The 24013-nt window shown below is 37.1% G+C and overlaps 1 protein-coding gene across 1 annotated transcript; it reads left to right on the forward strand.

Moving 5' to 3' along the window:
* Positions 1-3191: 3191 nt before the first annotated feature.
* neurod6b (neuronal differentiation 6b) lies at positions 3192-5912 on the forward strand. The gene is made up of 2 exons (XM_067453316.1): positions 3192-3493; positions 4372-5912. Exon 2 carries the CDS (start codon positions 4377-4379, stop codon positions 5334-5336), a length of 960 nt encoding a protein of 319 aa, XP_067309417.1. The 5' UTR covers positions 3192-3493; positions 4372-4376; the 3' UTR covers positions 5337-5912.
* Positions 5913-24013: the final 18101 nt, after the last annotated feature.

The following is a 24013-nucleotide window of genomic DNA, read 5'->3' on the forward strand; positions in this document are numbered from 1 at the left end:
TTTTGAGATTCGACAACCTTTATTAAAATATTATTAAAAGATTTTGTAAGCATATTGGGTAATTGTGTGTTTTATTTCTGATGATGCAGCGAAACATGCCAAATAGTGCTATTTTCATGATTTATCAATTTTTTTATGTGGTTCAGATACAATAATATTTTGAGTTTCTATTTATTAAACAAATTTCCTTCATTGTATCAACTCAAATTTTTTATTTCAATAAACTCAAAATTTTAAGGCAACCAGGTTACTTACTTTTTCAAGTTAAACCAACAAAAACAACCAATTTTTTTTTTACAGTGTAATAATGCATTTATTAATGCATTGAGTAACTATTACTATATGTCTAAATAATAAAATGTATAAATGTACATTTAAATATTTTATTAATCATTTACTTATGTTGTGAACCACTGAAAACTGGTTTGTAAATATAATAATTTAATACTTAATTTAGAAATTATAAATTGATCATTAATCAAGTATGAAAAAATGATTATTAAACACATTACAGATATTCTTATAAATCAAGAACAAAACATTCACAGCTGTATTATAAACTGCCTACTAATGCTTATTACTGCTTTATAAATGATGAATTGATTATTTACTAATGCTTAACTACTGATTAATAACGTGTAGTTATTATAGTGTTACCAAAGTCTTTAATGTCACTTTTAATCAATTTAATGCTGAATAAAAGTATTCATTTCTTTCCCCAAACTTTTGAACGGTAGTATACCGTAGTATTTGCCTAATGCCATGTCCGAAAATATCTGATTCAATTGTTCAGTATAACGCACCCTAAAGTCATTCCTGTCCACAAACTTTCTCCTCGGAGTGTAAGAGGACTCATGTCGAGTGTGTGTGAATCACTATATGGCAGATAAATGCATTTCCCCTCTCTCTCTCTCCATCTCTTTCTTTCAACTACACAATGATTTATTACCTGAAAAGACCAGAGAACTAATTAGTGGAGTAATTAATTAATTTAAATTTGCATATTTGCATTTGCAATTAGTGCAGTCAACTGATTAGTCTGAAATGAGGAGTTTGACTCATCAGATGCTGGTGTGAACTGGACCAGAACGTGCAGAATGCCAGCTGAGGCGTTTTGGGGGGCAGAGTGTGAACATGAACGCGTGTGTGTGTGTGTGTGTGTGTGTGTGTGTGTGTGTGTGTGTGTGTGTGTGTGTGTGTGTGTGTGTGTGTGTGTGTGTGTGTGTGTGTGTGTGTGTGTGTGTCCTGTGTGTCCAAATGTTGCCGTTTTGGGGACTGCCCTCTGCTGCACAGAGAAATATTTACTGGAAAAGTAGTAGTTTGTCTACTATATGATTTAAAGACGATGAAGCGTAACTTAAACACAGCTGCACTTCTAACAGTCTTCTCGCAAGACTGCACTACAGAGATTCAGAGCTGTCAGACACTGTGGACTGAACTTACAGTAACACTGCAACACCAACACCAACAACACCATCAGTACAGTGTTTATCTCTGCTCTCAGGAAATATCTATCTATCTATCTATCTATCTATCTATCTATCTATCTATCTATCTATCTATCTATCTATCTATCTATCTATCTATCTATCTGTCTATCTGTCTGTCTGTCTGTCTGTCTGTCTGTCTGTCTGTCTGTCTGTCTGTCTGTCTGTCTGCCATCATTATCTATCTATCTATCTATCTATCTATCTATCTATCTATCTATCTATCTATCTATCTATCTATCTATCTATCTATCTGTCTGTCTGTCTGTCTGTCTGTCTGTCTGTCTGTCTGTCTGTCTGTCTGTCTGTCTGTCTGCCATCATTACCTATCTATCTATCTATCTATCTATCTATCTATCTATCTATCTATCTATCTATCTATCTATCTATCTATCTATCTATCTATCTATCTGTCTGTCTGTCTGTCTGTCTGTCTGTCTGTCTGTCTGTCTGTCTGTCTGTCTGTCTGTCATTAATCAGTCTGTCTATCTACATTGTATTTTTTAAATTGTGAATAAAAAAAATTGATTATTGTATTATGTTTAACAAGAATAACATCCTATTTAAATTTTTTCTATACTTCTAAATTTCCACTATTATTTAATGAAAAAATTATGCGGTTTGTTGAATTTGCCAAATAGTGGGGCAAGTCATTGCTATACAACATTATAGCATATAGTCGTTGGAACATTGCCATTGCTTCTAAAAAAGTAAATACAATTTTTAAATATAATAACTATAAACTGTATAAAAAAAAAAAAAAAAAAAAAAGTTGTGTCAACTTAAAAGCAACCGGCTGCAAAGCATTCTTGAGTTCACTGAACTTCAGTGGTTGAAATTGAGCCAACTCCTTTTTGAAAGTTCACTGAAACTATTGGTTTGAGTTACAGGAGTTATATATATTGTAATATTAATAAATAGTGGTTCCATAATGAATTTATAGCTTTTAAAATAGTAAAACAATTATAGAAGGCAAAACAATCAATTAAATAACAAAAGCATTCAAATGTAACATTTAAAACAATGTGAATAAAATGAAATAAAATAATAGCATACTGTATGAAACCATAATTTTCCTCCAATGATAATTTGAAACACATATGACAACTCGCCCCAATCTGACAACAATGAGAAATATGAATCATTTTCGTTTGTTCAACATTTCAGTCTGCCTTCATTATGATTCTCTTCCCTCAGTAGTTTTATTCACATGTTTACCTAATAAATATTGCAAACATATGAATTCTTGAGACAAAGCCATTGTGACAGCTTGCCTCAGGGTGAATTCGTGTTGATTGGGACACTTTTTGCCATTGAGATGACTGAGAAAAAGTTTCCTGAATTCACCATAAATATCTAAATATCACAGTTCTGATACCGAAGCGAGGGGTTGGCTGTGTATCACAGATCACGACAGCACAACGAATTCATTCTTTGTTCTGTTTACCATCATAATGCTCTTTCACATTTATATGCATGCAGGCTATGTGCAGAGATTTGATGTAATATCTGAGCATTTATTATCCATCAGACGACTCTAACACGCATACGTGAAGACATCTCAACTGATTTGCTCTTGCCTGCAGCATCCGTCGCCCTATAATCAAACACACGCTCCACTTTAAAGTCTAAATCATTTAGTCGTTTCTACACTGGTATTGCCGCAGCAGTACTGGCATTAATCTCTCTTTTTTACCCGGAGTTTTTTGACGGTAAATGAGAGCCTCCCGGTGCCCATTACCGTGCGCACCAGATGATGAGAGCGGAATGAAGGTCCCTAGAGACTGCATCATGTGACCAACAAAACGTCAGTGGCAGATGGCATGGGTACCAGCGCTGGTGCCTGGCATGGGTGTCATTTCTCTGTGAAAGAGAGAGAGAGAGAGAGAGGGAGAGAGAGAGGGGGAGATTAAAGGAATTCTTACAGCTCCACATCAAGCACATGGGAGGCAGCTCTGAACGTCGCGAGGAATTTGAACATGCAAGCTGAACACTGAACGAAACAGGTGAGTCTCCAGATTTACAGAATGCATGTGTTGTTGTTGTTGTGTTTATTGTTAAAAATCGCTTAGCTCCATTCTCTGCTATACCTTATTTGTGTTGGTACAAGCAGTGTGCCCAATGGCATGCTTTTGAGTTCACCCAGGATCGTTCTGGCTATTTTATTAATTGTTGTTTGTCAGAGTAGGGCAGCACCGCGCCAGATTAACCAATTAGAAATGAGCTACATGTGTAATCTCTATCATACGTGACCACCACCCTCCTGAACCAACAATAGAAGCTGTAAATCTGTGTGCACAACAACAATTCTGAGTTGATTAAGTATCATATCACATCTGGTTAGTAATTTGATTTGTGATCATGTTAATGGGTGTTTAAAATGACAAAATGTGCATCATCTGAATCAGCAGGTTATCATTCGATTGGGCATAAAACATCCACACAAAATGTATCACAATATGCTTAAAAATAAAAACTAGAAATATCCTTCATGATCAGAATGCGTTATCCAATGCTCTCGCACTGAAAAATTGAACAAAATAAACCCAGTCTGTTTTGAGTGAAAATACTGATCATTATGGGATGGTATAATAATTTAATCTGATTACCACGTCAATGCACAAACCATTGAGACATATTGTAAAAATGCCACTCTTTTGATAAGTTCTTACATTTGCGAACTAATTTGTAGCAGACACATATCAAAGTTTGAAACATTTTTACAGGCACGTTAGGCCATGGTCTCGTTATGGCTTTAGCAAAATGTTAAGTAGAAAGGGGGAAATGTTTACATGGTTTTTTAAAAAAAAAATCTTTACTAACCCACGGCTTCCGGGTAATCATGACTGTTTTATTTTGTTGTCATTTTTTTCTTGTTGTACAGGGACGATGCTAACCGTACCATTTGAAGACCCAGATATGATGCGCGAGTCTCAGTTTGGTGCGACATTCACGCGTCAAGAAGACGCGCGGTCACTCAACAGCGCCGATCTCAAGGAGACGGAGGACGACAACACGGACAGGGACGAGGAGGAGGAGAGAGAGGACGACGAGAACGGTCTCACGAAGAAGAAAGGCGCGCGTAAAAAGAAATTCGGCGAAGGACGCGGCGACCGTGTCAAAATGCGCCGCCAAGAAGCGAACGCGCGCGAGCGCAGCCGCATGCACGGCCTCAACGACGCGCTCGAGAGCCTGCGCAAAGTCGTGCCGTGCTACTCCAAAACGCAAAAACTCTCCAAGATCGAGACTCTGAGGCTGGCCAAGAATTACATATGGGCTCTATCTGAGACTCTGAGCGCGGGGAAGAGGCCCGACCTGCTCGCGTTCGTGCAGACCCTGTGCAAGGGCCTGTCGCAGCCTACCACCAACTTGGTCGCGGGTTGCTTGCAGCTGAACGCCAGAAATTTCCTCACAGATCACAACGGGGACGTGTCGTTCTCGGGCAGGCCTCAGTACGATTCCCTGTACCCGTATCCGAACGCTGCTGAGATGGCCACGCCCACCGGCCTCAGCTCTGGGACCCGGGACAGCGTCAAACCGTTCCGGCCGTACAACTATTACGCGTCCTATGAGTCCTACTACGACAGCGCGTCTCCGGAGAGCAGCAGCCCTCATTTCGACGGCCAAATGAGTCCTCCGATTAATTACAACGGGATTTTCTCGCTTAAAAAACACGAGGACCAAGTCGAGTACAGTAAGAACTGCCATTATGGGATGAGATACTGTAACGTTCCCGGCCGGGGCTCCATGTACCGCGTTTCCCCAGACAGCCATTTTCCTTATGACTTACATCCCCGCAGCCAATCGTTCCAGAGCCAGGACGAATTAAATACGGGTTTCCATAATTAAAAGCGAGCATAGGGGTTGGACGCCAGCTACACTAATCTGTTAATTAATTAGTGCGTGTTGCTGATTGTTTTGCTTTGTTTTGGGCACGTTTGATTTCATCATAAAATCCTGTAAAATCAATTCTATTTATTTCAGACTGCTATAGGTTTGCTCATGCATTGACGCAGGCTGTGGTAGGCCTATTACAATCAATGAATTAATAAAACAAAAACAAAAACAATTCTTGTCTCGTATATACTGTGGAAATGGATTTATTTGCGTGTTACATGAAACACAGAATCATGATAGCAATAATGGAACTATGCAACACAGTATCGTGCAGACATGTAAATAGCCTTATTGTGTGAATTTTATTATTTATAGACATCTGTGTCTTTGAACTATACCCACTCATCCTTTTGACTGATCCCGCTTAATGTAAAGAAAACTATTGTGATTTTGCAACGTGGAAATGTTATTTTTTCCCCTTCTTCTTCTTCTTCCTCTTCTGTTTATTTTGTTGACAGAGGAACGCTGATGTGATCTTGAGGGGCTCGTGCACTTCGATCGACTTGTCGAAATAAATCTTGAATGTGATCAACTGTGTTTTGCTCTTTCTTTAGGAAGTCACCTGAAAGATGAACATCAATATACAGCTTTAATGTTTTAATGACATATGTAAAAACTGATGAAAAAATAAAACACGGCACGAGACTCGACATTTAACCTAGCCTATACGTTTTATTAAATCATATTATTATTAGGTTATCAGGCTCATATCTGATGATAAAAACGAATGCAGAATGTACAAATGAAGGAATTAAAAAATCTAGAGAAAGCGTGTCTTTAAGGCAAATGCAGGAAAAACTGCATCACTAAATTATTCGTTTATATTGCAACGCACTTGATAAATAACTTTGATAAACTTTGACACTTGATTCATCCAGCACGAATGAGTCTGACAATCTGATCGAAAGACACTTAGCCTATATTTGTTGTTTGTAGCTAAAGCTTCTTCTTTTTTTTTTAAAGCGAAGGTTACGCAAAAAACTTGAAATAATAAATATTCAATTAGCAATTGTTTGCATTTGACCTTATGTTTATTCATATTTGGATATAAGTGCTCCACTGGGGTTTCAGCATGAACATGTTGAATTCATTATGACCTTTTACAATCTTGTTAATAATGTAGGCTACCAAATAGGCTAACGGACTTTAATGCAATTTATTATTATTATTTATTTATTTATTTATTTGTGTTGCTATCATCATTATAGATAAGATATTAAATAAAACATCTAATGAATTTACACGTTTAGTTACAGCTTTCCTGCAGATTTTTTCAGATCAACAAGATGTCGGAAAACACATGTCGGGAGATGACAGTTGCTGTATGTTGGTTTTAAAATATATATATGTATATATATTTTCCATCCCTTTTTTAATATAAGGTAGGCTATATATATTTAAAACTATTATCAAATATGTTTCAAACTAATTTTCAAACAAAGTTTGCTTCGCAGTTTGTAAAACGGAGACGGAATTCAAGATCACTGAAAAAAGATCGGTGATTCATTCTGATTCTTCTTTATTATTATTATTATTATTATTATTATTATTATTATTAGCTATTAATATTATTATTAGCTATTTTTATAACTATTATCATTATAATATGATTAAAGCGATTGTCTATTTGAGAGTAAAACAAATAGTTCTTGAAGTCGGACATTATTGACTCGGTGCAGCCAGAGTTTGACCGTATTCACACAAATTTATATTTATACATATCCGTCGATTAAAATAGCATATTTAGCCTACTAGATAAAACAGCATTTGCAAATATGTTTATTATTTTCACATAAATAAAATTGATCTGAAACCGAGGATTTCCCAGTCTAATCTGTGCGCGATGAATTTATCAGTCATTTACAGTCATTTAAAGTTCAGGTTATATTTTACAGGTTGTTAGATAATTTACATTAGACGTTATACATTTGCGGATACTTATAAATATATTTTTATTCAGGCATAAAATAGACCCTATGCTGAAGCAGCGAAGACAAAACGTAAACGTGTGTATATTTAGTTAAAATAAAATAATACAATAAAAAAAAGTATTTTATATAAAATAATACATTCTGAAATATTCCTAAAATTGCTGTGAGGAAAACGAAAGCCATGCTGGTTTTTGCTCCTCTGTGACATCATCTTGTCCTGCTCTTATAGTGTGAAAATGTGTCTCAGTGTTTGGCATGTGCATCTCTGGAGCTGGAAACCTCCAGGCCAATGACACCATCCTTCCTCTCACACTCATCCTCTCCTTCAGTCAGCCTCTGACAGCTGCTCCCTGACAGGAGGAGTGTGTGTGTGTGTGTGTGTGTGTGAGAGAGAGAGGAGAGAGAGAGAGAGAGAGAGAGAGAGAGAGAGAGAGAGAGAGAGAGAGAGAGAGAGAGAGAGAGAGAGAGAGAGAGAGAGAGGTCTGCAGGCAAACAGTCTCGTGGGTGAAGGTCTGAATGCTTGGCATGCATTTGCTCTCTTTTGACTGAGAGGTTAACCATGAATGTGCCCCCCCTTTCTCTCTCTCTCTCTCTCTCTCTCTCTCTCTCTCTCTCTCTCTCTCTCTCTCTCTCTCTCTCTCTCTCTCTCTCTCTCTCTCTCTCTCTCTCTCTCTCTCTCTCTCTCTCATAGGAGACTATAGAGGTAAAGTATAGAGCAGCATATGGCATATTCTTGTGTGGGTGGCAGAGCTGGGGGCGTCAGTCTGGCTTTTATATGGACACAGTTTTCACATTCATATCTGTTCTTTATGAGTCCATGCGACCCATATTAAAATGCTATTCATAATGTATGCAACACATGCATATATGCATATACATAAACACATACAATCAACTTACTCTAAGTGAATCAATTAACGAGTGGCTCATAATTGCACCCCATGGCTTGATTGTCAATATGTCACAAGTAAATATGAATAGCATTTACAATAAATTACACTTCTTTGTGAAAATATATACAGTATATGTGACAAGAAAAAGAGATAGATAGATAGATAGATAGATAGATAGATAGATAGATAGATAGATAGATAGATAGATAGATAGATAGATAGATAGATAGATAGATAGATAGATAGATAGATAGATAGATAGATAGATAGATAGATAGATAGATAGATAGATAGATAGATAGATATTAGTATAATTTTTATTATTGCATAACATAATTAGTCTCTTCTCAATTCACAACATAGCTCTTGGAAAAAAAATATCACTGAGGATGAGAAAAGAGAGTTAAAATGAGAGTTTAAAAAAATCAATTAGAAAATCAATTGAAATGTTTTTTTTTTGTTTTTTTTCTGATATAATGAAAGAGGAGATATAGAATTACAGTCCTCATAAATAGTGATTATTTAAATGGACAAACAGTGTCTTGAATGGTTAAAGGGCACAATCCCTCTGAGTCTGGCATTGCCTAAAATAAATAGCCTGTTAGAAATAATCTTGGTGATTAAAAGTGAAAAATGCTCTGCCCCCACAATGGTGATTTACCACCTTAAACTTTGGCTGCAGAAGTGAATAATAATTCCCAGAGAGAGAGAGAGAGAGAAGAGAGAGAGAGAGAGAGAGAGAGAGAGAGAGAGAGAGAGAGGGGGAAAAGGACAGCTCTAGTCACATCGTCAACCCTCCCCAAATTTCCAGCCTTCCCCGGGACACAGATGGCCTGGGACACAAAACTCTCCCTATTAAATTCCTAATAATCATTTCTCTTGTGGAATGGTGTGAGAGACTGGGGAGGGGAGGGGGTGAGGCCGAGGGATCTGCTGTTTTAATTAGATGCTTTAAGGAGCAGAGGCGGTGTGGGAAGCAGTGCATTCTGGGAGTGATGGGTGCAGGGCTGCCATAAAATGACACCACAGCAGAAGCCAGGAGCTCATTTGCATGTCAGATTGGCATCGGATTGGCACGAGGCCTGGGCACGGGGAAACACTTCTGAACTCAGCAGTCAGAGGTCTGAAGAGGAGAGAAAGACTGCAGTTATGTTCCAGGGTGTGAGAGACTATTCGGAGAAACGAGAACAAAAATTACGTAACACTAATGCACGATAGTCATTTTAGAAATGGCATACGCATTAAGACGGCTCTGTAAACGTTCGTTCCAAAACAAATATCCGTGCAAATCTTGACTGATTCATGTTGTGAATGTTTTGTCTTCATACAATGCCACCACAAATTTACTGCTTGTGTGTGTGTGTGTGTGTGTGGGGGGGGGGGGGGGGGGGCACACAAATGTGTAAAATGACATAGGTATGACATAAGTACTATTACAAGGAGAGGGTGAATATGAGGACATTGGCCATGTCCCCACTTTTCAAAAGGCTTATAAATCATGCAGGATGAGGTTTTTTTAAAGTAAAAATGCAGAATGTTTCCTGTGATGGGTAGGTTTAGGGCAGGGGGCAGTGGAAGGGGATAGAAAATATGGTTTGTACGATATAAAAACCATTACGCCTATAGAATGTCCCCATATGTCACAAAAACAAACGTGTGTGTGTGTGTGTGTGTGTGTGTGTGTGTGTGTGTGCATATAGGTTATTCATATATTAATATGCGGGTGCTGTCAAATTCATTAATCGTATCTAACATAAAAGTTTGTGCTTATATATAAGTGTGTTATACACACACACACAACACAAACTTTTATGTTAATTGCGATTAATCATTTGACAGCAATTAATATTTAACATTTTTAATTATTTTTTTAATTTATACTTTTAAATATATTACAAAAATCCAAAAGATTTATAGACTATTTTAATACTAGGCTATATACTATTTTTGTTAAAATGTAATAACATCACACTGGCATACATTCTGACAAGAATAAAGAAATATTTGTTCAGATCATTCTTAAATAACTTCATATTCTCTCTCTCTCTCTCTCTCTCTCTCTCTCTCTCTCTCTCTCTCTCTCTCTCTCTCTCTCTCTCTCTCTCTCTCTCTCTCTCTCTCTCTCTCTATATATATATATATATATATATAGCTCTGGAAAAAATTAAGAGACCACTTAACATTGAGAAATACATGTTAAGTGGCCTCAATTTATATATGTGTGTGTGTATAGAAAGTAAATGCTATTATAATACTGTACGAGTATGTGCACACCCCCACACACACTTACAGGCTACATATGCACACACACATATAGCTTTATGATAATAATAATAATAATAATAGCATTTACACTCTGCAGGGCTAACTTGACAGACCTATTTTCATACAGTAGAAGTTTTAATTTAATGGGAATGAATATGATACAGCCATTGATTAAACATGTATGAGTTCCCGTCATTTATATAAATCATAAGTTTATTGGAGCCCCAGAAAGACTAATAAGAGACATATTTAACTCCCATTAGTAAAAAGTGATGGCAGATCATTTATAATAGCGTGGTTCTTGCTGAGAGGCGCAAAGCTATTACCGTAAAGAGTTCATCGCGAAGAACTTCATATTCTATTGACACTTGTCCAAAGTCGCGTTTTACAGCACAAGAAAATGACGAACAGACAACGCGACTGTGTAAAAAGCTTTATTAACAGACGCGTATCGTGCCTGAGGGACGAAACAGCACTTCATTTCCTCTTCTTACCATCAGCAATTTGAAATAAAAGTGAGTTTAAAGTCTCAGCACAGAAAATAATCCGACATTAAATGAACATTAAACTGAGCAGCTTTCCGTGTGTCAGATTTCTTCATGTCTGTGCTGTTTGTCTGTGAGCTAATGGGACACGTTCCAACTGCCATTACCCAGGAACACACCTGCTGTTCACAACTGATACCAAAAAATCTCAAATAAATCAAGACGTGGAGTTGATTGGAAAATAAAATCTAAACTGTTCGAGTGTGAAACTTCTGCCACCATCACAATCATTTTAAACTGTTCAAACGGAACTCTGCCTAAACTCTCAGAAGAAAAGGCACCAAAGCATTCACTTAAAGGAATAGTTCACTCATAAATGAAAATCACCCCATGATTTACTCCCCCTCAAGCCATCCTAGGTATATATGACATTATTATTTTGATTCGGACTTATATAAAAAAATGTCCTGGCTCTTGGCTTTAGGGCAGCTCAAAATTTGAAGAACCAAAAAAATGCATTCATCCATTATAAAAGTACTCCACATCTCCGGGGGGTTAATAAAGGCCTTCTGAAGCAAATTGATGCGTTTTGTAAGAAAAATATCCATATTTAATACCTCATAAAGTAAAAAATCTGGCGTCCACCAGACCGTCTTCCGTATAAAAAAGCTCAAATGGTGTGACAAATGACGTAACCTTTTTGAACTGCAAAAACTAGGCCAAAAAAATGTAATACTGACTTTGACACTTTGACATGCTGTACCAAAGAAAATTCTACACAAATTATAGATCACAAACAAACAAAAATTATTTAAAATGATCAATTGATTTACAGTGTCATACAAGATAAGGAAGAAAAATACTCATGTAAGTGTATGTGTAATGTTTGTGGTACTTTTTTTTAAATAGCTTTCAAGATTTTATAATAGGACTAACTTTAATGAACATTAGCTAAATTATACGATAAATAGAGATGTCATGGTGTCATACCTCATGGGTATCACTTTGGTGAGTAATGTAGCCAATAACAGACATGTTTGTTGATTTCCAGAATGCAATTATTTTTTGCCACACTTTTTCCTTCCCACAGACTTCCCACTGAGGTGCCTTGATACAGCACTCTGGGAACAGCCTATTCGTTCAGAAATGTCTTTCTGTGTCTTACCCTCTCGCTTGAGGGTGTCAATGACGGCCTTCTGGACAGCAGTCAGGTCGGCAGTCTTACCCATGATTGCGGTTTTGAGTCATGAACCAGGCTGGGAGTTTTTAAAAGCCTCAGGAATCTTTTGCAGGTGTTTAGAGTTCATTAGTTGATTCAGATGATTAGGTTAATAGCTCGTTTAGAGAACCTTTTCATGATATGCATGATATTTTTTTGAGACAGGAATTTTGGGTTTTCAAGAGCTGTATGCCAAAAATCATCAGTATTAAAACAATAAAAGACCTGAAATATTTCAGTTGGTGTGCAATGAATCTAAAATATATAAACGTTTAATTTTTATCATTACATTATAGAAAATAATGAACTTTTATCACATATGCAAAGTTTTTGAGAAGGACCTGTATATGGCTAATTTTGCTCTTCATGACAACTGTAATGGGGGAGATTTTTTTTATAACTCATTTGTTTACATTATAAAGTTCTGCATAATTAAGGCCACTTTGAGTGACAGGTGGATAGCAATTTATCCTGTCTGTTAGTCATTGCATCACCTCAGCTCCGCCCATGTCCCGCCTCTTTGCCCATTTTCTGTCATCTGGGCATGATGTGCTGGCAAAAATAACATTGAATTTACTAACCTGATCACCTGATCAGCCGCCCTGCAGCTCAATTCATTGGATGAGGTTACATTGACGAGTAGATTTAGGGATCAGTGTTTGGCCAGTACTGTCGGTCAATCATCGGCTGCAGGGCGGAGTTACTGTCGAACTGGTATTGAGGAAAAATTGAGCTGTTCAGAAAAAGCGCAGACTTTGTGTCAGAGAGCGGCGAAGTAAAAGTCACCTCTTTGTCATTGTCAAAAGTGCTTTTCAGCTTGCACAACAGGGGTGGCCACCCCTTAGCTACACCCCTGAATACACCCCTACATCTTTTGATTAATGATTTTTTATTTGTTCTGAGCTTTAAAAATATATAAATCATATTTTCATTTTTTTTTGTCTTATCATATCCTGTTAGTGTAGAATAAGTAAAGCTGATTTTTATTATGACAAAAAATGTAAAAGTAAAATTTTTAGGCTGATACATTTTTATGATACAGTTTTATTATAGAAATGTTCAGCTACGACAGTAATAGACTAGTGATGCAATCTACTCAACTTTTTATGAAATTTCCATTTTGAATGGAAAAAATGCAATCACGATTCATGTAGGCTAATTCATAAGTGAATGTGACAATGAGGCAAAAGTGTGCATTTTCTACATATTAGACATACGAATAAGAGTGAATTTGTGCACATTTTAAAATAAAATATTATTTGCAAATAGTTTAAATGGATTACTTAATTAGCCTACAAATACAATTAGACCTAGCATTCTTTAAAACAGCTCAAACATGCATTTTAGGACTATAGTTAGTTCACCCAAAAATGAAATTGATGTCATTAATGACTCACCCTTATGTCGTTCCACACCCGTAAGACCTCAGTTCATCTTCAGAACACAGGTTAAGATATTTTTAAAATTTAGTCCGAGAGTGTATCCGCACACTATACTGTCCATGTCCAGAAAGGGAATAAAAACATCATCACAGTAGTCCATATGTGACATCAGTGTGTTAATTAGAATCTCTTGAAGCATCGAAAATATAGCATTGTCTACTCTTCCTTGTTTGTGTTCAAACCTCAAAAAAGATTCAAATGGTTGTGAACCAGTGAATCAATCGATCAATGATTCGGATCGCATGCCAAGCTACGGAAATCACGTGACACTGGCGATCCGAATCATTGATCGATTCACTGATTCATAACCGTTTGAATCTTTATTTGAGGATTGAACACAAACAAGGAAGAGAAGACAATGCTGAATAAAGTCGTAGTTTTTGTTATTTTTAGACCAAAATGTATTTTCGATGCGTCACGAGATTCTAATTAACCCACTGATGTCTCATATGGACTACTTTGATGATGCTTTTATTCCCTTTCTGGACATGGACAGTAAAGTGTGCATAAACGCTCTCTGACTAAATATAATAAAAAAAATCTTAAACTGTGTTCTGAAGATGAACGGAGGTCTTACGGTGTGGAACGACATTAGGGTGAGTCTTTAATACATCAATTACATTTTTGGGTGAACTAACCCTTTAAGCTTTTTCTGGGAAACCGGAGGCTAGACTATGTTTATGTAACTATCTGGTTTCACAGACTGGATTTAGATGAAGCTAGGACTAGGCCTTAGTTCAATTAGGGCATTTAAGTAGCTTTTATTAACATGACTTAAAAAAAAACCTGGTGTGCATCTTGAGACAAAAAAATTCAGTTGTTTGTGAAACTTGCACTGACATATTTTAATATATCAGTGCAAGTTTCACAAACAACTGAAACATGCATCTGTAAAAACCTGGGGAAAAGTGTATTAGTGCCTATAAATGGTACATATTAGGGTTCTTTTTTTCTGAGGGTAATAATGTGAACAATTTGTGAATTGTTGCATATCGTCTGTGTTAATTAATTCTGCATAACCAGGAATATAGAAGTATATTTAGTTGTCTACTCTCTGGGAGTAAAAATTGTAATGTGTCGGTTACATAAGAAAGACTAAAACCTTGATAACAATCCATGCATTCATTTATTTCCTGGCCTCCGAGTAAACAACACAACAGCAGGGTGAATTCATGAAGACTGGGGCATTTGCCCCGAAGGCTGCGAGTAATTTTTTCAAGGTGGAGGTGTACTTGACCCAGGGCTCCCGGAGCTTCAACACCAGATGTGTGATTGTGTGTTTACACTGCTGTTCGCTGAACTATGAACTATTGAAGTGCTCATTCAAAGTCATTTGCCGTTTTGCATTGCATGCTTCTCTCACATATGATCAAACAGTGCTTCTTACATTATGTGTATTTCTACATAGAGCTGTAGAAATATCATAAGATGCTGCATGGCTTCAATTTTTGATGAAAACATCCAGGTAATTAGAAGGAAGGCGGAGCTTTGTGACACGCCTCATACTGGGCACCTTTTGATGTACATCAGTATGCAAATTTATTCTGCACTATTGGGTTTTTACAAGCATATGCAATGTTTACATTTCACACAAATTCAAACACAATTGGTTGCAGGCCTGTTTTACACCATTATTCACTCAGTGGAAGCTTACATTCAAAATGAATTACAAATGAGGAATGTGATCTGTCATAAGGAGAACATGGGAAATGCTGAAAAACGAAATTACGAAACTAGAAGTGTACGAGCTAGTATAGAAATGTAAATGTTAATGTAAGTTAACCCTTGATATACTGTTGGGTTTTTGATCATATTTTTAATTAGATTGTATATTTATTATTATTTTTTTTATTATTATTATTATTATTATTGTTTTGGTATTAGGTAGCCCTGGTAGGCTGTGGATTTATTATAATTATTTGATTTTAGTTCCAAAGTTTCTAAAAGCAATATTTTGTTATCATTTTTTATTTTATTTATAAGACCCACTGATGTGTAAAGAAAAATCATACGGGTTTGAAATGAATGTGGGTGATTATACAGTAAATGACAGATTTTATTTTTTTTGGATGCATTATTGCTTTAAGTACACATGTGGCCTAAACAGTACATTGATTTTTTGACAGTCACATTTCACCCTCTGTCCTCCTGTCCTGCATGCCGTTCTGTTGTTCAGCTCATGATGTTCCTCTGTTCCACCTGTCCACCGGGACAGCCCTGTTCTCCAGGACTCCGCCCCTGTCTCTTCCTGTCCTGCGATTGGACGGAAGTGAGCTATCTGACTGCAGAGGGGGGAAAAAACTTGGTTCTCATCCAACAAAGTGTCATTGGGGACACGCATGGCCTGCTGGAGGCAGAGACTCTGGCGCTAATGGGGCCCGCAGCAGCACCTGGGGATTTTGCAGAGAGGGCTGGAGGAGGAATTCAGAATGCCTCGGTAACCAGAAGGACTGTTTCCTTCTTTCACTTTTTTGTTACCTTACTTTCGAAATGCCATGGTGTGGTAGTCAGCAATCTGTCATGTTTGTTTGTCATTAGCTGTTGGTTGACAGCTTGGTTTTGGAAAGAGAGATGACGGACGGACGGATGGACGGATGGATGGATGGATGGATAGATAGATAGATAGATAGATAGATAGATAGATAGATAGATAGATAGATAGATAGATAGATAGATAGATAGATAGATAGATAGATAGATAGATAGATAGATAGATAGATAGATAGATAGATACGCAGTCTGGCTTCCTGTTACAAAAGCGATGATCAAAAGGCGCGGAAAAAACACTGACACTTTGTAACTGTTCACTGTGAGTGCCGTATGCTCTTTGACCAGTCATTTACGCTGTCATCAGCCGGGTGTTGACAGGGCGCGAGCCCAGGTGAGCCCTGTACAGCACATGTTGCTATCTGTGTTTAAACTAAACTCATTTAAGTCTTGCTAATTTAAACATTCAAGGGAAAGGTGCGAAAGAGAACTGCGTGCACACCGTAGTCGCGTCGGGCAGTGTGCAGATACTGAGTTCTCTTTCGAGCCCTGCACTTGAAGAGACAAATTCACACACAAAATTATCCGTTTGGATGAAAAAAATCCGTTTGGATTATTATCCTAGAAAACATAGTTGATTATGTCTTAAAGTTACACTGTGTAATTTTTAGCGCATAGATTGCTATATAGGGCTATCGTAGAAACATGGCGGTGCAAAATGGCGACTTCACTGTGAGGGGACCTGTGGTGTAAGTAGGCTATAGGCTATATAGAAACTGCTCAGTTTAAGGTAGTTAAAACATAATGGCTCATTTTGTAAGGTCGTTATACACCACTGAAAGCATAGTTATGTATATTAGATTGCATTTCTGTCAATAAATCCTCATAAATGCTACACACTGCACTTAAGTAAAGGTAACCCATTGAGAAAGACAACGCATGTGCAAATACTGGATCCATGCTCTTCCAGTGACAGCAGCCTAATATTCCGGTTAATGTCTGTCTGTCTGTTAATCAGACAACAAAAGAAATGGAAATCCCTCACTGATCTTAATTAAATAGCTTTTGTAACTTCAATTAATGCCTACTATAGGCATTCTTAATAGCAAATCTTGTAATTTATACATTGAGTATATAAAATGTTATTTTACATTTGAGCCTACTTTATTCAATTTACCCTAAAGTTAGATTCTAATACAATCTGAAAGGCACTGTTTAATTTTTTTAGATAGATTTTTATAAACCATATAACGAAACCCTGATTATATAATTTTGTATTGATTTATTTTATGCATATGGCATAATGAACCTGAACTGAATAATAACTCGATCTATGTTTAAATCTTCTTTCTCTCTGTAAACTTCTTTCGACAAAACTTGTGAAGCGGATTTCATATATAAAGCACATATGTTCACCTAAACAAGATAAGACTATATTTACACGAGCAAAGAAAAACATTTATTATTTCATTAAAAGCTTGTTTGAAAAAAAAATCAGTATGAGAGAGAGAGAGAGAGAGAGAGAGAGAGAGAGAGAGAGAGAGAGAGAGAGAGAGAGAGAGAGAGAGAGAGAGAAGTGGTAAACAGGCAGGGCAGGTGTTGACGATGCTAATGAAACGGATGACAGATGGCGAGTTTCTCCGTCGCTCACTGTGCGGATAATGGATGAAGGTAATCAAATTCCTCTGTGGCTCTGTGACTTTCCTCACAACTTTCCCATCAATAGTGCCATCAAACGCCAGCGCCGCACCTCACGGCTGTCACACACTCTGTGTAGCTGTAAGAACCCCGTAAAACTCCACACTGCCTTTAATGCAAAGAAAGATCCTTTAAAAAGTTAAGGTCCATTCATACAGGACTTATTTTTGCATCCGTTTTACCGTGCTAGACATGTATTTGATCACCGTTTGCGACGCACCAGACGCATCATAACGACAGTAAGAACCTCCATTCTGTTGTTTTTAAGCACAAGGTTTCTGAATCTGAGAAACATCTCAGGTCTCCTCCTTTTCATTAATGTGCATAAACACAGAATAAAATGCATCGAAGCATATATATATATATATATATATATATATATATCAAGATACTTAACTCATGATATGATATTATTGCAATACTCAAACACAAAAGGTTAACAAATGTAGGCTACTGTTTATGTACTGATTAAAATTCTGAATGAGGTATTATTGGGTGTGGTAATTAATAGGATAGCCTTATGCACAGAATAAATATATTCTATTCATGATTCTAAAGCTGAAAATGCAGAATTATTTTAGACAAATATGCTTGCACTATATTCAAAATAATCTAGAACAATTTTTACTAGTCCTTAAGACATTTAGCATTATCAAGACCCACAAATATTTCCTCATTGCATTATTAAACATTATATTTAACATTTTGTTTATTGTAGCCTAGTACTGACACTAAAACTCTGTAATCGTGAATATTTTCTCACACATTTTCATTTTGGGTGAATTACACAATGCAGATCATCACTATACACGATACAATAGTGTTGCGTTTTTGTATTGTGATATACAATATATTGTTAGACCCCTAATATATATATATATATATATATATATATATATATATATATATATATATATATATATATATATATATATATATATATATATATATATATATATATATATCCTATATATTTAAAAAGTGATTTATAAAATATATAGTAAAACATAAAGGCATTATACGACAGAAGTAAATACTTACTTATGTCTTTTTTTTTTTGCCACTTTTTTGATTCCACATTTTGAGAAATAAGCATAATTAGAGAATTCATGTAAAAACTTAAAAGCCTAAATATAAAAAGTAAGAAAGAATTGGAAGCCGTGTCTCCAAATCCCACAGAAATGCTGCCTGTTTAGTCACCGACTGATTGGGCAGCAGGACAGCTGCCTTTGGTTTGAGACACAGCCAAAATTCACAATAAAGCAGCCTCTTGTACCTTATTGCTTAATTATACTGATTCTGAATTTGATTACAGGTTTTAAGATTTGCTGACATGTGTAGAGAAAAACACACTCCTCTAAAGTGCCACTTGACGACAAAAAGAGAACCAATACACGCAAACAATTTAGTTTCCGTACTCATGATTTAGTCCCAACACTGACAAAATACATTAATAAATTCTATTCTTCAAAAAAAGCAAAGAAAAAAAAAAGCATATGAACCCTCACATAGATGGGGAAGAATTAGTGAGTGAGACATTTTCACAGGTCTGTCTTATAAAACAGATTTCTCTTGTCAATCTTGCTTAGAGTAACAAGGTGCTAATTACGGCAGATGAATTTCCAGGGCGGCAAAACATATTGGATCTAAAAAGTGTAATTCCTTGTGTGGGAGGGGATGGTGTCAAATTGTGCATTTGTTTCATTTCTTTCTATTGATTTATTCAATTCTTTCTTTGTTTCCTAATCATGATTTCTTGGTGAGTGAGATAGATCTGTTCTTTTGTGCTGGAATTAATTAAATCTTTGGTTAAAAGTAGTCTCGCAACTCTAGGCCCCGAGAGAAGAACATAAACATAATTATTATTAACAATCGTCACTATGGGTTAGAGCATTGAATGCTGAACCCTCAAAATGTTATTATTGCAAAATGAGGATAAATAAAAGAAATATATACAAATTTAAAATCTAATAATACACAAAAAAACTCTGCCTTTTTTGTAAACCGGCAGTGGAAACTGAACTGCAACAACTACTTGGCACATCATACAACTTTTTTTCTTCTTCTTCTGGTGCATTAGGGTGGATTCTGATGATTTACAGAAAGGGGTACAGGGGGCATATCATCTGAAAGTTGTGGGTCCAATCTCTGCCTTCCACCGTAGGTCCTTCTTGTCAGTTTTGTGGTCTGTATGCGGTTCAAGTTCTGCACTCTTAACTCAGGTCAATCTGTAACCAGACTTTATGTGATCAGACAACCAGTGTTGTGGATGTCGTCATCTTCAATATTCGCTTAAGTCACCAAAATTAGAAAATGAGCTTCAAATCTTCATCCAATATCGGCTTGAATACTTGACTTAGCAATGTAAAACTCAAGGCTTGTAATATGGTTGTGGGTTTTAGTCATCAATAAGGTTTTTAAGTTCCAACTTTTACTTGCTCTGCCAAAAGTTCACCTTTCAACAAAGAATTATATTTTAAAAAATGGTCAATGTACAACTATATATACACTGCCCGGCCAAAAAAACAAAAAAAAAAACAAAAAAAAAAAAACGCTGTTTGGATTTAAACAGGCAAATGCTTAAGAGTCCATGACAGGATCAATATTGCAGTGATTATTATGATTAGAATGTTATATGTTTGGCAACAGTTCTTCTAACCCTAAGTGATGGAGTGTGTAGCTTTTCAAGAAGACACATCATGGCCATATTCCAGGATGACAATGTCAAGATTCATCAGGTTCAGACTGCGAAAGAATGGTTGGTAGGGAGCGTGACGAATCATTTTCACACATCAATTGGCACCTTTACAGAGTGCTGGACTCTGGCATTGTCAATACAAGATCTTGACCAATAACATAACATTTCCATCAAAAGGTGCATTCATTTTCGGTCAAGATCTTGTATTGAGAATTGGTTGTTTAAGAAATCAAAAGCCACACTCCTTATCAGGGTGAGATGAACTGTTGCCAAGCATATAACACAAGAATCACTCAAATGATTCAGTCATAGGTTTGCCTATTTAAATCCGAGCAGCAACTTTTTTTAGCCGGACAGTGTATATTTTTTTAAATATATAGTAGGTCTATAATTGGGTGTAGTACATTCATAATAATGCTTTTATGACACCTACATTTGTGCACTTTCAACATCAAGCCAGCTAGAAACATTGTATTGGTGAAAAATCTGAAGATTTTGCAATAACAGTTGTGGAATACATTACAGAAAACCAAACGTGTAACAATAGGTGTAGGCTTAACTTGGTCTAAGACCAAAAGGGTTAAAATAGATGCAGACTTTTGTTACTTGGGCAGTACGTTAACAGATTACCCTAGAAACACCTTAGCAACCACCTAGAAAACCCCAGCTTGAATTTTGCACTGGAAAGCACCAATCTAAGATCAAAAATACCACTGTCTAAATAAAACGTTTAAGGCAAGTCGCTACAGGTGAAACCCATGTTTTTTCCATGCTCAATTGAGATTTTTGTACCGATACTTGTCTATTTTCAGACTAGTGGAAAGAAAAACAATCACATGTATGTGTTGAATTTATTATGTCGATCACTTTATATGATGAACAGATTTAATTTAGGCTTTTATTCACATTTAAATTTTGGTCAGCAGACATAAACCTAACCAAACCTGTTTGTTGTGCGAACCTCATTGGTTCTTGCTGAAGCTCAAACGTGCTGCATAACTTGTGAATTAACCTCATTGGTTCTCACACATCAAGTGAACATTTACATTTACATTTATGCATTTAGCAGACGCTTTTATCCAAAGCGACTTACAACTCAGGAGAACAGGAAGCGATCCGTCAAGAAGAGGCAACGAAACACAAAAAAGTGCCCTAAATACCAAGATTTGTACACTGCTCAGAGTAGCAAAGACCAGAAAAGGAAAGAAGAAAGGAGAAATAGAGGGGGAAAGAGGTGTTTTTTTTTTTTTTTGTTTGTTTTTTTTTTTTTTTTAAATGTAAGATTAAGTGCTCATGGAAGAGATGAGTTTTTACCTGTCTTTTGAAGTGAGTGATTCTGTTGTGCGTATGGAGGACGGAAGATCGTTCCACCAACCAGGAACAATGAAAGAAAAAGTTCTAGAGAGGGATTTCATGCCTCTCTGTGATGGTACCACAAGCCTGCGCTCATTAGCTGAGCGAAGGCTTCTGGTGTGTTTGTAGACGCGTAGGAGTGAGTCGAAGTATGCGGGTGCTGCGCTTGTGGAAGATCCATGAGCAAGAGTCAGGGCTTTGAATTTGATCCGGGCAGCGAGTGGTAGCCAATGCAGAGAGATGAATAGAGGTGTGACATGAGCCCTTTTGGGCTCATTGAATACAAGACGTGCTGCAGCGTTCTGTGAACATGCTTGAGCTTGCGTTTATCATGACTGATGTGTGAGTTGATGAATGTTTATATGTGAATAAAAGCCTAAATTCAATCTGTTCATCATATAAAGGGATCGTGTCTCTTTAGAAAATTTGGACTAAACCGCTCAATTCATATGGATTAGCTTGATGAGCTCTTTATGAATTTTTTGAAGCGGTAGTTGCGTATCTGTCAATGGAGGGACAGAAATTGCTCCGATTTAATCAAAAAGATCTTCATTTGGGTTCTGAAGATGAATGAAAGTCTTAAGGGTTTGAAACGACTTGAGGGTGAGTAATTAATGACAGAATTTTCATTTTTTTTAGGTGAAATATCCCTTTAAGCATTCATGCCATCCAGGGCCGTTGTCAACAATGTGAACCTGGTTTCATTATGCATTTGAATAGCCTCTTTGTGCTTTGCAAACAAACTTATAAGCTAATGGAAGCAAGGGCATATGGTTTTACATGCATAAAAAAACAATCACACTTGCACATAAGAGTGCCCATCCACGCATGCACCCTCCGATGTTAATGTATAGATAGTTTGATGATCGCGATGGCGGCGGTTGATCCGCGTATGGCTCAGAGAGCTCTGATATCCTCGGGCACCGCTGCCAAGCTGCCAGTCGGTATCGTCACACCTTACTGCCTTTAAAGATTGCCCTGCAGAGACAGCAGGGAACGCTGAACAGCCGGGCAGCCCTGGAGAGTTACGAGGTGGGAGCCATGCCAAGACGTGCCCACCAGAGAGAGAGAGAGAGAGGGGGTGAGGGAGGTATCCATCCACAGCTATCATGAAGGACAGAGAGGGGGAATTTTAACAGAACCGACACGGATCCTACATGTACCTGCACAGCCAATCAATTCTCAGAGTCTTTGCGACGATGCTGCGTGAGATATATGCGCAAACATGCAGGCCCGCGCCGCCGTAATCCACAGAAATGGCAATGGAAGACAGAATGTAAATGAGGCTGTTATTGCACAGTCGCGTTCATCAAACTGAGCTGGAGAGACTTCAATGGCCCTGATGAATATGCATGCAAATTTGTTAATTAAGTTAATTATTCTGCTGAAAATTCATTTGTCTTCCCAAGGACATTTCTGCAATGATTTTAACATGTTTCTACCATTAGTCATGCACAGTGCAGTTTAAAATCACTTTGTCCACTCTGTTTATTTATTTATTTCTCAAAAAGTTTCACTCCCAGTGGGGGACAGTGTGCAAAAGCTCAGAGGTCGGCAGGGGTTACGCATATGTGTGCATGTGTTTAAGAAAAGCAAGCTGGTGCTAGCACAAGCGTAAGAGGTCAGTGGATGGCCAGTGTCATTTCAGAAAAACGAGGCATGCCAGAACAAAAAAAGCTTACGTCTTGATCCATATAAGGAAACCGTGAAGAACGTAAAGGTATGATAAATGTCGATATACAAATTCTTGCACTATTCTATGCCGTTCTGTATAAATACTGTGAAAATTCCAAAATGATGAAAGTGCACTTTAAATGCTTGAAGGATGCACTTAATTCACCAGATAAAAAAAAAGTGTGGAATGTTGGACACGTCATGCACTCAACTTTAATAGTGAGGCAGGGTTGATGTATTTTTGTAGGCTGACACGGAACTAGCATCACCCTAGTCTCAACCTCAGACATTACGCCCACGGACCTGAACGTCTGATGCATATGGCACACTTAACTGGAAACACTTTAGGATTTTCATAGTCGTCATCTGATTATGATTATTGAATTCTACAGGATGTCCGGGAGACGTGTGTGTTGCATTCTTTAACGGTCCTCCTGGAAACAAAGCCGTTGTGGCGCAGAACGCCGTCATGTTTACAACTGTG

The sequence above is a fragment of the Pseudorasbora parva genome, chromosome 9, assembly GCF_024679245.1.
Source record: "Pseudorasbora parva isolate DD20220531a chromosome 9, ASM2467924v1, whole genome shotgun sequence".
NCBI classification, from domain to species: Eukaryota; Metazoa; Chordata; class Actinopteri; order Cypriniformes; family Gobionidae; genus Pseudorasbora; species Pseudorasbora parva.

Excerpts from the sequence above, each read along its gene's own strand:
- neurod6b (XM_067453316.1), top strand. The coding sequence starts at position 4,377 with ATGCTAACCGTACCATTTGAAGACCCAGATATGATGCGCGAGTCTCAG.